Source organism: Somniosus microcephalus, chromosome 5 (assembly GCF_052327205.1).
Source record: "Somniosus microcephalus isolate GS21.2 chromosome 5, FLI_Smic_1.0, whole genome shotgun sequence".
Classification (NCBI taxonomy): domain Eukaryota; kingdom Metazoa; phylum Chordata; class Chondrichthyes; order Squaliformes; family Somniosidae; genus Somniosus; species Somniosus microcephalus.
In genome coordinates, this window is record NC_140991.1 from 165,054,977 (window position 1) to 165,071,581 (window position 16,605).

General features: G+C 42.5%; 1 protein-coding gene across 2 annotated transcripts in view; it reads left to right on the top strand.

The window, feature by feature from the left end:
• LOC147117420 (D-ribitol-5-phosphate cytidylyltransferase-like) overlaps positions 1 to 16,605 on the top strand; it is a 109,007-nt gene that overhangs the window by 74,339 nt on the left and 18,063 nt on the right. For both annotated transcript variants that reach the window (XR_015078448.1, XM_085988396.1), the window contains exon 2: positions 3,366 to 3,470. Coding sequence is in view for 1 of the 2 variants with exons in the window: in XM_085988396.1 (XP_085844522.1) it covers positions 3,366 to 3,470 (105 nt within the window). In the remaining variant the exon portion in view is untranslated. The remainder of the gene's footprint in view (positions 1 to 3,365; positions 3,471 to 16,605) is intronic.

A 16,605-nucleotide genomic window follows, 5' to 3' on the forward strand; every position in this document is an offset into this window, starting at 1 on the left:
GATAACTTCACATTTATCCACATTATATGCCATCTGCCATATTCTCGCCCACTCACTGAGCCTGTCGAGATCCCCATGAAGCCTCTTCACACCCTCTTCGCAACTGACACTGCCACCTAGCTTTGTATCATCAGCAAATTTGGAAATGTTACATTTAGTCCCCTCATCCAAATCATTGATATAGATTGTGAATAGCTGGGGCCCAAGCACCGATCCTTGCGGTACCCCACTAGTCACAGCCTGCCATCCTGAAGAAGACCCATTTATCCCTACTCTTTGTTTTCTGCCTGTTAACCAATTCTCAATCCATGCTAGTATATTACCCCCAATTTCAAGTGCCCTAATTTTGTTCACCAACCTCTTGTGTGGGACCTTATCGAAGGCCTTCTGAAAATCCAGATACACCACATCTACCGGTTTCCCTTTGTCTACTCCACTAGTTACATCCTCAAAGAACTCCAATAGGTTTGTCAAACAGGATTTCCCTTTCATAAATCCATGTTGACTCTGCTCAATCTTACTATAAGTTTCTAAGTGCCCAGTTATTGCATCCTTTATAATAGATTCCAGCATTTTCCCAACTACTGATGTGAGGCTAAAGGAAGGCCTCTGAGAAGACAGCAAATGCAGTAAATACTTTGCAGGTCAGGCAAGATCCGTGGAGAGAGAAACAGAGTTCATGTCTCAGGTCAAGATGCTGAGTATTTCTAGCATTTTATGCTGTCATTTCAGATTTACAGCATCTGCTTGCAGAGTGAACGGGAAGAAGCAGAAGGAAGGTTGCATCCTGGACAGCCCTTTCTGGCCGGGATATTCAGGATGAAATCACCTGCCTGCGCTCCCAGTGATCACAACCCCAAATCCCCTTTCAGCATTAGTCCCACACCTTAACTTCCCTCTGTTACTGACCATCACAGCGTCTTCTTGGCCCCAATGCTGAAATAAAAGCCACCACAAAGCAAACTTTCCAATCCAACTTTATACATCTATCCATCCAATATGACATCATGAAATTAACTCATCACCCTTATGCATTCCCTTAGTGACTGTCTTGTGTGTGCTTTTGCCTATCCTACTGATGTCACGCAGTGCTACCCCAGTGGCTGCAGCATGGCTGCTGACTTTCAGTGAGGGACACTGCAAGTGGCCTTGTTGGTCAACCTTGAAGAGCTGGTGGCCGCGAGTGTCAAATCAAGTGACGGTGTTTCTTCTTCTTCACTCTCCTCGCCCTATTCTTGGCCAACCAGTGTCTGGGCAGGCTGTATTTCTTGTGTGTGTGAAATGAGGAAGGCCCAAGGGTGCAGTTGTGGTGATGGGAGGACGGGAAAGCAAGAGGTATATGTCAGAAGGAGGCTAACGTATGAGGATACCAACCTCTTATATCCTTTCTGCTCCGCTCTGGCCAAGGGCTCAGCCATGCCCATGCCAAGAATGACGTCTCCTCCAAGGGGGTGAGGTGAGGCTCGGAATGGGAGTCGTGCCTCGTGATTGGTACAGATTGTTGGCAGGTGAGTGATTGTGGGGGGGAGTTGTGCAATGAGCAGTGTGTGAGGCTAGTGATTCAGTTAGTAAGAGACGGCTTTTGAAGATGCATTCACTGACCTTGACCACTGGTCTGAGGTCATGAAAATTCTTTGGGCACTGGAGCCAGGTGGTGGGGATGACACTGCTGGCAGTGACAGCCTCAGTGATCTGGTCCCACATCGTTCTTTCTAGAGGGTCTCCTGGCTACTGTGGGTAGAGGACCTGTCTTGCAGTGTTGACCCCTTGCACAAAGCTGGAGTGCTGTGTGCGAGACCCTGGGTGTCCCTTCCCTGGCTTGTTGAGCCATTTGTATTTTTTTGATGTTCGGAAGGGAATTCAGCTTTAAGTGCTGAAGACTCCCATTTGGACCTTTTTTAACGTTAATTTTTTTTAAAGCAATAAGGGCTGAAAACTGCATTTTTTCCACTTCATTTTAATTTTTATTAGTTCTGAACGCATTGCCCCTTTAATTCATACCCCTTTTAATTGCCCACAATTCCTTGTGAACTCCACAGCTCAGAGGCTGTTAGAAGCTGGAATGCCCCTTCAGGATGGGATGTTTGACTTCCATGCCTGCACTAATGCCACCAGGAGGGTGTTACACAGTAAGTTAGTGCTGGGCTAAAAACCTTTCGCCCCCAGCGCAAATTTTTCTCGGGTAGTGCTGCGTCCATTTTCAGCGGCCGTTAACCCGAGTTACTGGTGACCCTGGTGGCGGCCATGAATTTTTACCTCTTATAGTCTCTATAAATTAATGACCCTGGTGTTACCTCCTCCATGACATAAGCACCTCTGTTATTATAAAACGGCGAATCTTCTAACTTATCATGCACAATGGGAGATATAGAGATCTACTAGTAATTTAATGGCTTGGAATTTGTGGGTGAGCAGCGAAGCGAAGGAGTTTGCTACTGGACCCGAAGTACGCTCTGCATAAGGATCTCGCAATCCCTGTGTCGCGAAGTTTGGATTTTCCTACTTTCAATTCAATTCAATGGATTGTAATGGGGATTCCCTCTTTCGAAATGCTCTGATGTCAACAGGCTGTCTAAGCAGCCACTCAAAGGGCAGAATTCTCACAGACAGCGAACAAGGAAGTGAATAAGCTCTTAAAATTCTAACTTTTTAAAATGGTTAGAGTGAGCAACAGAAAGATTGGGGCTCTCACATGGGGAAAAGGCAAACCTGAAATAAAAATCGACAAACTTATAAAATTAAAAAAAACATTTTTTGAAAAGTTTCTTAAAGATTTTACTTTTCATTAAAATGGACAAATTTCACACAGCACAAAATTTAATTTAGTTTTCCAGGCCCTTAACATTTGTTTAGCAGTAATAACGCTGTTAATACCCCAGTTACACCCAATCCTCTTGGGTCTAACTTTTAATGGGGAATGTAACAGCGTACTTACTGCGGAAGAGCTGAAGTTTTCGTCAGTTTCAATGATTTACGAGATTTCACTGATTGCCGGCACAGTGCAGTCTGTTTGGAGCTGTTATTGACAGACCGCACCTTCAGGATATCTGCATGCACCAAATCCCCAAATTGCGGTCAATTTCAAAGGCGGAATGACTGCAAACGCTGCCAGTTCGCTGTCATCCCAACTACAAATTCTGGGCCATTATAATTTCTGTCTCTGTTTCTGACACAGCAGATTATAAATACCATTAATTATTATAGTCATGTGGAAGGTAAAAAAATTGTAAATTAAAACTTCAAAAATTGTAGAATCACAGTGCCTCATGGCTGCTTACAAAATTATTTTCATCTACAATTAATGATTTTTTGATTTCCCTTAAAGATTCATAAGGTGTAATTCATATTTATATTTTCTATTACAGTGCACAGATTATGATTTTGAGTATGGGACAGAGTGTCTTCATTTAGTTCTGCAGTATTGTGGCACCTCAGCCAAGCTCATTGATGGGCCGTCTGATCTGTGGAAGGTAAGAGCGAACTGTTTATTTTAAATATCATGCTTTACCGAAAACATTATAGTTGTAAACATAAGATTGTAACCATGGTGTAGATTTTGGACAGGGCTCAGAACTTAAAATTCCAATAACATGCTCAGGAGAGGTTGGGAGGGGAAAAAGTGTTGCAAATTGGCAATATTAATCAAAGATTCTATCACTGCATTGGTGTCCTAGAGGGTTGTGTTAGAACAAAATCCTTATGGATAGTTAAGGGATAAAAAGGGAAATTAAACTATTCTTGTTGTGCATTATAGGCCACCAAGACTGTTCAGAAAGATATGTTTTATAAATAGGGGCATCGAGTACAAGAGTAAAGGAGTAATGTAAAATTTGTACAAAACATTGGTTAAGCCACATTTACTATGTAAAATGTTGGGCACCCCATTATAGAAAGGCTATCAAAGCCCTGGAACATACAACATAGATTCACCAGGATGATGCCAGGGATGGGAAACTGTAGTTATGAGGAGAAACCTGAGGTACTGGGACTATTTTTGCTGGAGCAAAGAAGGCTAAGAGCAGATTTAATCGAGGTTTTCAAAATTATGAACAGGATTGATAGAATGAATGAGGAAAGACCATTTCTTGTGGTTGGGGAATTAGTGTTGAAAACTCACCAATTTAAAACTGGGCGTCACCCTGGACAGGACTCTCACCTATCCGCCTCATTTCACCAACACCAGCCAAAAAGTAAAAACCAGGGTGAACCTGGTCCTGAAACTCGCTGGAACGTCATGGAGGAGCACAGCCAAACACTTTGCCCCGCAACAGTGGCCCTAGTCTGCTCTGCTGCAGAATACTGCTCTGCCTCATGGTCCTGCAGCCGCCACACAAAGATCGTGGACATGCAGCTGAATGTCACCATGAGGACGGTGTCAGGAACACTCAAAGCCACTCCAACTGAGTGGCTCCCAGTGCTGTCCCACATTGCCCCGACTTCCATTCGCCACCGTGCTCTGAGAGATGGAAAAAATCATGAGCAACATCGACCTTCCCATTCATGAAGACTTGAAAAACCCACCACGATAGCGCTTAAAATCGTGGCGGCCATGCTGGGAAACTGCAGCCAATATTCACGCAGCTGGTATCGACTAATTATCCAGATGTACAGAATCGTGGGACACATGCAACATAAGGAACAAACACCTCATCACTGACCCAACAACAGAGGTCCCTGGCTTCGACCTCCCTCAAAGACAGTGGACGGCGCTCAACCGAATCCGCACAGGACATGGACGATGTGGCCACCTGCTCCACAAGTGGAAGATGAGGGATGATCCGAAGTGCGACTGTGGCCATGAGTCTCAGAACATGGAACACACCACATCAACCTGTCCACTAAGATCAGGAGGCACCTAATTTCTCCACTTGGCATCTCAGGAGGCCATCGAATGGATAGCCAAACTAGGCATCCCATTATAAGCTTTTCCCGTCATACTAAACAACAACAACTACTATTTAAAACTATTAAGAGGATAAGAAGTTAGGAGAAATTCCTTTACACAGATGTTATTGGAACACGGAATACTATGCTACAGGGAGTGATTGAGACACAGACCATTGCATTTTGTAAGGGAAGAATCAATACACATTTGAAGCAGAGGGAAATACATGGCTGTAAGGAAGAAAGCAGGGCAGTGGGATTAGTTTTGGAATGCTCTAGCAAAGAACCAGCTCAGACACATTGGGTTAGATATTTACTGGGACGCATTGCGTAGGCTGGGGGGGTGGGGTGGGGTAGGGTGTGGAGTTTCGGATGGGAAACCCGGACGTCTGGGTTTTCCCACATGCTGTGGAGATTTAACTCCACAGCATACCACTCTTGGCCCTGACCGGTTCCCCTCCTGGAAGTGAGCCTGATTGACGGGCTTGGCTTCCAGTTGGGCGGGAAACACTCCGGTGGAGGCTGCAGGACCAGGTAGGTCCGATCTCCAACCCTGGGAGGGGGGGTCAGGTCCTTGAGAGGGTCCGATCACCGGTGGGGCATGGGTCCAACCCCGGGAAGGGTCCAATCTCCAATCCCGGGGTGAGTGTCTGATCCCGGGGGTGGGGGGGTTGGGGAGTGGGATCTGATCTCGTGGAGGGGTGGTCTGAAGGTGGGGAAGCCTGGGGGGCCAGGAGGAAGCTCTTCTGCTCGTCCTGGCCCACGAGGAGTTCTCCCTGAGGCTGGCCACAGTAAACATTCACTCCCTCCACCACCGGCGCAACGTGGCTGCAGTGTGTACCATCTACAAGACTACAGCAACTTGCCAAGGCTTCTTCAACAGCACCTCCCAAACCCTGACCTCTAACACCTAGAAGGATAGGGGCAGCAGGCGCATGGGAATACCATCACCTGCAAGTTCCCCTCCAAGTCACACACCATCCTGATTTGGAACTATACCACCGTCCCTTCATCATTGTTGGGTCAAAATCCTGGCACCCTCTCCCTAATATCACACCTGTGGGCATATCTTCACCTCACGGACTGCAGTGGTTCAAGAAAGCAGCTCACCACCACCTTCTCAAGAGCAATTAGAGATGGGCAATAAATGCTGGCCTTGCCAGCGATGCCCACATCGCCTGAATGAATATAAGAAACCCTGCAAAACAGGTTAAATCCAAGGTTTCCAGCCTCAATAACATTTAAAATGTCAGCCTGCCTCCTGGGAGCGGGTTGGCTGCCTGCCCCTTGTCCCGTCTCAGTAAAACCCAGAGGTCAGCAGGTTTGAGCCAGCTTCCCGACATGCTTGTTGTTTTTGCCCATTTAACCCCCCACCAGGACCCAGTCCCACCCGCTCACCCATGTTAAAATTCCACCCAATAAGACAAATGACCTCCTTCTGTGCTGTAAATGTCTATTGTCACATAGTTGTATTTGAGAATTAAAACATAATTTTAAATGAAGTGATGTAATGTGTGTCAATGCATAAAATCTATATATAGGATACTGAGATCAAGTGCTGCAATTGAACCTTTTTTATCGATTATAAATGGGAAGAGTCAGAGTATTGCATGTGAATGTCAGGCAGACTTCAATAAAATTCATTCGTGGGCAGTCATCCTAATTGTGACATGGATTTTGTTTGTGTTAGGGTGATATAAGTATATGAACGTATAGTATGGCCTGTTTGCACTTAAGACATACTATTATGGTATGATGAAGCTTGTTATGTTTTTATTCTAAAGATCAGCTTGAGTTTAAATGGAATATAGTTCCAGCTGGACCTGTCAATTTATGCCCTATTATCCTTGAACATGAGGCTGTGGTTGTAAATGTTGCATGAAGATTGCAGTATGGAGCCAACATTACTTCACCTCTGTGGAGAGAACCAATGTGGACCAATTTTCAGATTGGGAAGATATTACAGATAAATGCATTTGAAAAGTAATAGAGCAAAGGGAAGGGGGAGGGAAAATACACATATACGCACACCACAAAAAGAAATTGGTGGTGAAATTCATCTTGGGCAGTCGCACAGACAGCATGTTGGCAGCCCATTTCATACTCCGTCCGATTCTCTTCTTCATTGGCTTTAATGAAAAAGAAAACCGGGCGAGGTGTAAAAAGGGCTGCCAACGCGCTATGCCCCAGCTGAATTTCTCCCCCATAGAATGGTATGTAAAGCACTTAAGTGGAACACAGGACGTGGCTGAAGTGATACTAACATGAGACAATAGGAGTCAGGCTGAAATAAATTAAAGACATTTATGAGACACAGAGAATGTGTGAATAGTTGAGGTGGTGGGGGTAAGGCAGGTAGAAATAGAAGCAGGAAAATTGGCAAATTCATAGAATGATCGAATAGTACAGCACAGAAGGAGGCATTTCGGCCCATCAAGTCTGCACAGGCTCTTTTGAAAAGCAGTCCAGTTAGTCCCGCTCCCCTGCTCTTTAGGTAAGGTTGGTAAAGGGGATAAGGGAATGGAGTTCCTACAATGTGTACAGGACTCCTTTTTAACCAAATATGTAAAAAGCCCAACAAGGGAGGATTCACTATTGGATCTAGTAATGGGGAATGAACCAGAGCAGAGAAGAGAAGTAAAAGTAGGGGAACATCTAAACAATAGTGACCATAATATAATACGCTTTAAAATGATAATTGAGAAGGACATAAGTATGACGAAGACCAGGATAATAGATTGGAGAAAAGCTGATTTTGAGGGGCTGAGAATAGAACTTGGGAAAATAAAATGGACAACAATATTGGCAAACAACGATGTAAAACAGCAATGGGAAACATTTAAAACAGTGTTCACCAGAGTCCAGGAAAAATATATTCTGCTAAAAAACAAGAACAAGCTAAACACTAATGAGACACCATGGATGAATAAAGCCATAAGGGGATAAATTGGGGGTAAGGAAAGAGGCACACATTAAGTATATGGACAGCAGGGGAGAGAGCATGATAAGGGAGAATTCAAAGAGATTAGGAGAGAAGTCAAAAAAAATTGGGAAGGCAAAGAGGAACTATGAAATTAAATTATCAAGGAACATAAAACAAAATAGTAAAATATTTTACAGGCACATAAATTTAAAAAAAGGAAGGTTGGGATGGGAATAGGGCCACTAAGGGATAGACAGGATAATACCACAGGCAGCAATAGAGAGATGGCAGAAATATTAAATAATTACTTTGCTTCAGTATTTACCAGAGAGATAGAACAGGTAGACATGACATTGGATGCTGAGATTAGTAATGAGATAAGTGCATTTAAAATAAATAGAGGAGATATATTAAATAAACTAATCAAACTCAAATAAACCCCCTGGTCTGGACAGATTACATCCATGCATTTTAAAAGAATCTAGGGAAGGGATAGCAGAGGCAATACTACACATATTTAAAAATTCGTTAGAAAAAGGTGTAGTGCCAGAGGACTGGCGGGTAGCTAACGTAATACCTATATTTAGGAAGGGAGATAGAACATGTCCAGGGAACGGTAGACCAGTCAGCTTAACATCGGTGGCAGCAAAAATAATGGAATCCCTACTAAAGCAGAAAATAGAAGAACATCTAGAAGCCAAAATTATAATAATGAATAGCCAGCATAGATATCAAAAGAGAAAGTCTTGCTTGACCAACCTCATTGAGTTTTTTGAAGAGGTAACAGAGAGAGTAGACAAGGGTAATATAGTAGATGTAACTTACCTAGATTTGCACAAGGCCTTCAATAAGGTACCACATCATAGACTCATGAATAAGATCAGAGCATGCGGAGTCAGGGGACAAGTAGCAGAATGGATAGCTAGCTGGCTTCAAGACAGAAAGCAGAGAGTAGTTGTAAAAGGTAGCTATTCAGAGTGGCAGAAGGTATGAAGTGGTGTTCCACAAGGATTAGTGCTGGGACCACTGTTGTTCACAATTTATATTAATGATTTAGACTTTGGAATCAAAAACACTATTTCTAAATTTGCAGATGACACCAAATTCGGGGGGGGGTGGGGGGATAGTCAATACTGAGGAGGACTGCAACAAATTACAAGTAGAAATTAATAAACATGCAGAATGGGCATATAATTGGCAAATGAATTTCAACACAGATAAATGTGAGGTATTACATTTTGGTCGGAAGAATAGGGAGGTCACATATTATTTGGAGGGTGCAAGTCTGGCTGGGGTAGAGGAGCAAAGGGATCTCGGAGTACAAATACACAAATCACTAAAAGTAGCGACACAGGTTAGCAAGGCTATAAAAATAGCAAACCAAGCACGGGTTTATTTCTAGAGGGATAGAATTGAAAAGTAGTGAAGTTATGCTAAACTTGTATCAAACCTTGGTTAGACCACACTTGGAGCACTGCGTGCAATTCTGGTCACCATATTATCAAAAGGATATAGAGGCACTGGAGAGGGTGCAGAGAAGATTTACAAGGATGATACCAGGAATGCAAGGGTATACATATCAGGAAAGGATGAACAAGCTGGGTCTCTTTTCTCTTGAAAAGAGAAGGCTGAGGGGTAACCTAATAGAGGTCTTTAAAATTATGAAAGGTTTTGATAGAGTAGACAGAGAAAGAGTGTTTCCATTTGTGGGGAAGAGCATAACTCGAGGCCATCAATATAAGATAGTCACCAAGAAATCCAATAGGAAATTCAGAAGAAACGTCTTTACCCAGAGACTGCTGAGAATGTGGAACTCGCTACCACAGGGAGTGGTTGAAGCGAATAGTATAGATGCATTTAAGGGGTGGATAGATAAGCCTATGAGGGAGAAGGGAATAGAGGGTTACGCTGATAGATTTAGATGAGGAAAGACAGGCGGAGGCTCGAGTGGAGCATAAACGCCGGCATGGACTGCTTGGACCGAATGGCCTGTTTCTGTGCTGTATATCCTATGTAATCCTTTCCCAATATCCCTGCAATATTTTTCTGCTTCAAATATTTAATCAATTCCCTTTTAAACTTTACTATTGAATCTGTATCCACCGCCCTATCAGGCAGTGCATTCCAAATCCTAACCACTTGTTGCGTAAAAGGATTTTCCTCTTGTCGCCTCTGGTTCTTTTGCCAATCATCTTACATCTGTGTCCTCTGGTTATCGACCCTTCAGCCATTGGAAACAGTTTCTCTTTATTTACTCTATCTAAACCCTTCATGATTTTAGACACCTCTATCAAATCTCCTCTTAGCCTTCTCTGCTCTAAGGAGAATAATCCTAGCTTCTCCAATCTATCCACATAACTGTAATCCTTCATCCCTGGAACCATTATAATAAATCTCTTCTGTACCCTCTCCAAAGCCTTGACATCCTTCCTAAAGTGTGGTGCCCAGAATTGGACACAATACTCCAGCTGGGCCGGAACTAGTGTTTTATATAGATTTAGCATAACTTCCTGGCTTTTGTACTCTATGGCTCTATTTATAAAGGCTGGAATCCCATAAACTTCATTAACTGCTTTTGGAGCAGGTCCAACAGCCCAAGAGCCTGGAAGAAGAAAATAGCAGGTCGACATCAAAGCAGCAGACTGCTCTGCTCTGCCAGCAGGGTTCTGATGGAGGGCCCCCAACCCAAGCACCACCCTGTCTCTCACCCCCACCCCCCGAACCCTTGAAATGGCGACACATCCATCCCACACTGCCAGTACCTCTGACAAAGAGAAAGTGGGAACTGCATTTATGGTTTGAAGTAATTAAAGTCAGTATTAATGCCAGAGGGCTGAAAAGTACCTAATACTACTGCAAACAAGGCAGGCACATGGGATTAGGACTAATGCTTGTGTGGAAGATAAACACCAACATGGACTGGTTGGTAAAAATTCTATGCAATAGAGAGAGGAGATGCTGTTCCCTGATCTTGCATTATTCTTCATTGGAACAATGTAAAAGGTCAAAGACAGGACAGAATGGGAGTGGGACATTGGCAAGAGGCAGAGATCTTTGAGTCACGCTTGCAGACAAAACAGTCGCGTTCGGCAAAGTGGTCCCCTAATCTGCATTTGATCTCCCCAATGTAGAGGTGTCTACAGTATGAGCAGCAAATACAGTATATTAGATTTGAGAAAGTACATATAAATGGCTGACTCACCTAGCAGGGCTGTTTGGGGCCTTGGCCAGTGGTGTGGGCAGGTGTTGCATCTCCTGCGCTTGCTTGGGAAGATGCCAGGGGAAGGAGAGCAGCTCGCCGGGGTGATGGAAGAGTGAACCATTGTGTTGCAGAGGGAACAATATTTTTGAAAGGGGGGAGGGGAGGGAAAGATCTGTTTAGTGATGTGCAGCTATGGACTAGCTCTCCGAAAGGGCTCGGGAATTATCATGTGAAATGGGGCTGCTGATTCATTGCGGGGGTGGGGGGAGGGGGCGGGGGGCGGTGGACTGGTGCCAAAAACATAAAACTTGCTCTTCATTTCACTATAGAATTTCTTAAAAAGAGAAACATTCACAAGCAATTTTCAGGAAATTCATTCATCTGTCTATCTATCTTTGTTCTTGTGTTGGGGATGGGGGGGTGGTTTCGTACAATTCCTGCTAAGACTTACCCAGCTGTTGTCGTGAGGTCCAGTCTGAGAGAGGGCTTGGTGGCAAGTGCAAGTCCTCTGTGACCCAGGAATTGCCACTCAGTGCCAGCCGCAACAGGACAAGCCCAATGGTGCTGATTGCAACTCCCTCTCCACTCCAGACAGTGAACCAGACAGTGAAATGCCATTGCTGCACAAGCCTAGTCCCCAATACTGCGCCTGTGCTTACAAAATTATTGAGACGTAGAAATAGAGCAGATGATGTGACAATTATCCATCGGTTAAATGTGCAGCTGTACAATTTACTTTGAAAATCTGAAAGATGCATTGCTCGGGGAGCTGAAAGGGGAAATTGGTAGATTGCACCAACCACATCGGGATCGCACAACAGTTCTGCCACCCCCACCGGAATTTCTACCTTATAGTGTTTTTTCTGCAGTCCGTCAGTTAATATGTTGAATATTTAATTTATTCTGGTTTCAAATAGGTGCAAATTGATCCTTTTTAAACTTCTGAAGATCTTTGCAGCTATTAGTGTTCAGTACAGTAAAATCAGGAGCCATTCATGGGGCCACTTGGGAAATTTGCCGATTTCCTCTATACCCACTCTACCCTTACCTGAGATACTGTCTTTTTGATGCAACTTTTTAAGCAGGCTACCCATGAGTCGATCAAAATGGAGATTTATGTAAGAGGTAGGAGAACTAACAATTTTTCTTCAAACGGTATAGAAGGTACTTTTTTCTGGACAACTTCCCCTCCAACAGCAATTTTATTCATTACTGGTTGATTTCCTATGGCGTTGCACATGAGGAACATAAGAACATAACATAAGAACATAAGAAGTAGGAGCAGGAGTAGCCCATACGGCCACTCGGGCCTGCTCCGCCATTCAATAGGATCATGGCTGATCCGAACCTAGACTCACGTCCACATCCCTGCCCGCTCCCCATAACCCTTAATTCCCTTATCAGCTAGGAAACTGTCTATCTCCGTTTTAAATTTATTTAATGTTGCAGCTTCCACAGCTCTCTGAGGTAGCAAATTCCATAGATTTACTACCCTCTGAGTGAAGAAGTTTCTCCTCATCTCAGTTTTGAAATGGCAGCCCCTTATTCTAAGATTATGCCCCCTAGTTCTAGTCTCACCCATCAGTGGAAACATCCTCCCCGCATCCACCCGATCAAGCCCCCTCACAATCTTATATGTTTCAATAAGATCGCCTCTCATTCTTCTGAATTCCAATAAGTAGAGGCCCAACCTACTCAACCTTTCCTCATAAGTCAACCCCCTCATCTCCGGAATCAACCGAGTGAACCTTCTCTGAACTGCCTCGAGAGCAAGTATATCTTTTCTTAAATATGGAAACCAAAACTGTATGCAGTATTCCAGGTGTGGCCTCACCAGTACCCTGTATAACTGAAGCAAGACTTCCCTGCTTTTATACTCCATCCCCCTTGCAATAAAAGCCAAGATTCCATTGGCCTTCCTGATCACCTGCTGTACCTGCATACTAACCTTCTGTGTTTCATGCACCAGGACCCCCAGATCCCTTTGTACTGTAACACTTTGCAGTTTCTTTCCATTTAGATAATAACTTGCTCTTTGATTTTTTCTGCCAAAGTGCATAACCTCACACTTTCCAACATTATATTCCATATGCCAAATTTCTGCCCACTCACGTAGCCTGTCTATGTCCTTTTGCAGGTTATTTATGTCCTCCTCACTCACTGCTTTCCCTCCCATCTTTGTATCGTCGACAAACTTGGATACTTTGCACTTGGTCCCCTTCTCCAAATCATTAATATAGATTGTAAAGAGTTGGGGTCCCAGCACTGACCCCTGCGGAACACCACTAGTTACTGATTGCCAACCCGAGAATGAACCATTTATCCCAACTCTCTGTTTTCTGTTAGATAGCCAATCTTCCACCCATGCCAGTATATTACCCCCAATCCCGTGATTTTTTATCTTGTGCAGTAATCTTTTGTGTGGCACCTTGTCAAATGCCTTTTGGAAGTCCAAATACACCACACCCACTGGTTCCCCTTTATCCACCCTGTTTGTTACGTCCTCAAAGAATTCGAGCAAATTTGTCAAACATGACTTCCCCTTCCTAAAACCATGCTGACTCTGTCCGATTAAATTATGCTTATCCAAATGTCCTGTTACTGCTTCCTTAATAATGGACACCAACATTTTACCAACCACAGATGTTAGGCTAACTGGTCTATAGTTTCCAGCCTTTTGTCTACCTCCCTTTTTAAATAAGGGCGTTACATTAGCAGTTTTCCAACCTGCTGGGACCTTTCCTGAATCCAGGGAGTTTTGGAAAATGACCACCAATGCATCCGCAATCCCTACCACTACTTCTCTCAAGACCCTAGGATGTAAGCCATCAGGTCCAGCGGATTTATCCGCCTTAAGTCCCATTATCTTACCGAGCACCATCTCCTTAGTGATTTTAATCGTGTTTAGCTCCTCCCCCCCATAGCCCCCTGTTTGTCCAGTGTTGGGATATTTTTAGTGTCCTCTACTGTAAAGACTGATACAAAATATTTGTTCAACGTATTTGCCATCTCCATGTTCCCCACTACTAATTTCCCGGTCTCGTCCTCTAAGGGACCAACATTCACTTTAGCCACCCTTTTTCTTTTTATATAACTGTAGAAACTCTTGCTATCTGTTTTTATATTTTTTGCTAGTTTACTTTCATAATCTATCTTCCCTTTCTTAATGAATCTTTTAGTTATTCTTTGCTGGCTTTTAAATGCTTCCCAATCTTCTATCCTCCCACTAGATTTGGCTACTTTATATGTCCTTGTTTTCAGTCGGATACTATCCTTTATTACTTTACTTAGCCACGGATGGCTGTCTTTTCTTTTACGCCCCTTTTTCCTCAGTGGAATATATTTTTCTTGAAAGTTGTGAAATATCTCCTTGAATGTACACCACTGCTCCTGTACCGTCTTACACCTTAATCTATTTTCCCAGTCCACTTTAGTCAACTCTGCTCTCATACCTTCATAGTCTCCTTTATTTAAGCTTAGTACGCTGGTTTGAGATCCAACTCTCTCACCCTCCAACTGAATTTGGAATTCAACCATGTTATGGAGTTGAGACTAAGTGTAGTCTTCAGGAGAACTGAGGTTAGAGGCCGTGAAAGAATTAGAACAGGACATGTAGTAATTAAGTTGCCATTTTAAAGTCATAATTTTGTCCTTATTTTTATATTTCCATGATCAATTCCTACGTCCGCATTTAAAATGGAAACAGCCTGTATAAACTTGTCATGCTGTAGATACGCCCTTCCAACTGTGGGGAAATGTAATTACAACATGACTAGTTTACATAGGCTGTTTCATTTTAAATATGATATAGAAATTTATAATGGACGCTAACAGAGGTGCATGCAGACATAAGATTTTTACTATATTCATAGTTAGTTTGCCTCTGTGAGCTATACGATTACAAAGAACATTTCTAAAGAACTGGTTGATGATTTTGATAAACACAGCAAGCGCTTCAAGGAAATCTTTCCTCCATCAGTGGTATCGGTTAAAACAACATTCTAGCTTCTATATAATCCAAAATAATCAGTTCTACAAGAGTTCTGGGATCCTCACTGGCAGGCAATATTTTGAGAAATCAGTGATTGCCTGGTAGCTGGAATTGTTTCTAGCTATTGACTTTTGTAGCTTACCTTCTTTAATATTGTATTCCATTATATGATTGCAAAGCAGTCACAGATGTTTGGGGAAAATAGCATCACGTTGGAAAGTGTTAATGTGAAGCTAAGTCTTGCAAGTCCCTTATAATGTCGAGCCAGGTTGATACCCAAACCATCTCTTTGGAGGAGGTTCTAAAGCCAATCAAATTTCTTCAACTCTTAAACATCCATTTTCCCAGTGTATAGAGCATTGGCAACAAATCTAATGTGCTAATGTTCCCTATGTGCATGTAAACTTTACAAAATGTAATTAAAAAGCAACATCAGGTGACAAAAAGAGGGACTATGCCATCAAATATACTGTATATAATGTTACCTTTTTGCAGCACTTTCACTTTGTGTTCTTACAGCAAAATTTCTTCTTTAAGCAATGAAGTTTCACACAAGTAAACATTTAGCAGTTCCTGCTTGCGAAAAGCTTTGTCTCAGAAAATGTCAAATCTTCTACACAGTTATCCAACTGGACAATACCAAGTAAAAACATTGATGACTGGCATATTCATTAACTTATCACCAATTGCAGCATGCAAACTGAATGTGTTCATTGATGGAAAACAACATTTAACAGTGGCATGCATCATGGTAACCAATCTGAAATTCATAAAGGAAAATAAGGGTAAATTCATTGATCCTGCAATTCCAGTGGAGAGCCATGGTCGCTGGGAGCAAAGGACAGAGAATCAAAGCCGCAGTGTTGTCCTGTATCTCCAACCTGCACTCCCTGTGAGTGCCTGATCAAAACATTTACTTCATAGTGCCTTGTTTAATTTCTTCCATATGGTATAAACAAAATACATTATTAAGATCTGTTGGATCTCTTTTGTACCCTACTTGTGGTTTGTGATGCAGACAATTCCATCACTTGTGAGTTATCAGGCCAGCCCACTCATGGGTATAATAATTTCCATAAATCTTCATAATGTACCCTGTACATAATAAGTAATACTCTTTTACTAGAATTAAACTTATTACTTTTATGTGTGACACAAAACACTGCCTTATCCACAATTATTTTATGATTGTGAATAAATACAGATAAAAGTAGTTTCACACCTGTAAGTGTATAATACCTGAAATTAAATTACGTGCAAAAATAGTGTTGGCTTGTCTTTGTTTTTTTCTGATTTATCCCTTACCTATAAATATAGTTTTTTTTTTCAATGCTGATTGGTATCGTAAAATATTGAGTGTTACAATTTGAACAGCAATGTAACTCCGTTGCTATGTCAGTTGCTGCTCAGCAATGTCAGGTCTAGAAAAACAAAAAGACAAATAATGACATTGTAGAAGGATCATTCCACCCAGTGTATATATTTCTATGGTAAACGTAACCTATGTATAACTATACTTTTCAACCTGAAGAAAATTGTTCATTGACAGAGGTTCTTGTTTTAGATATATTTGATGGCGTACAGCTTACATTAATGTAACCTTGG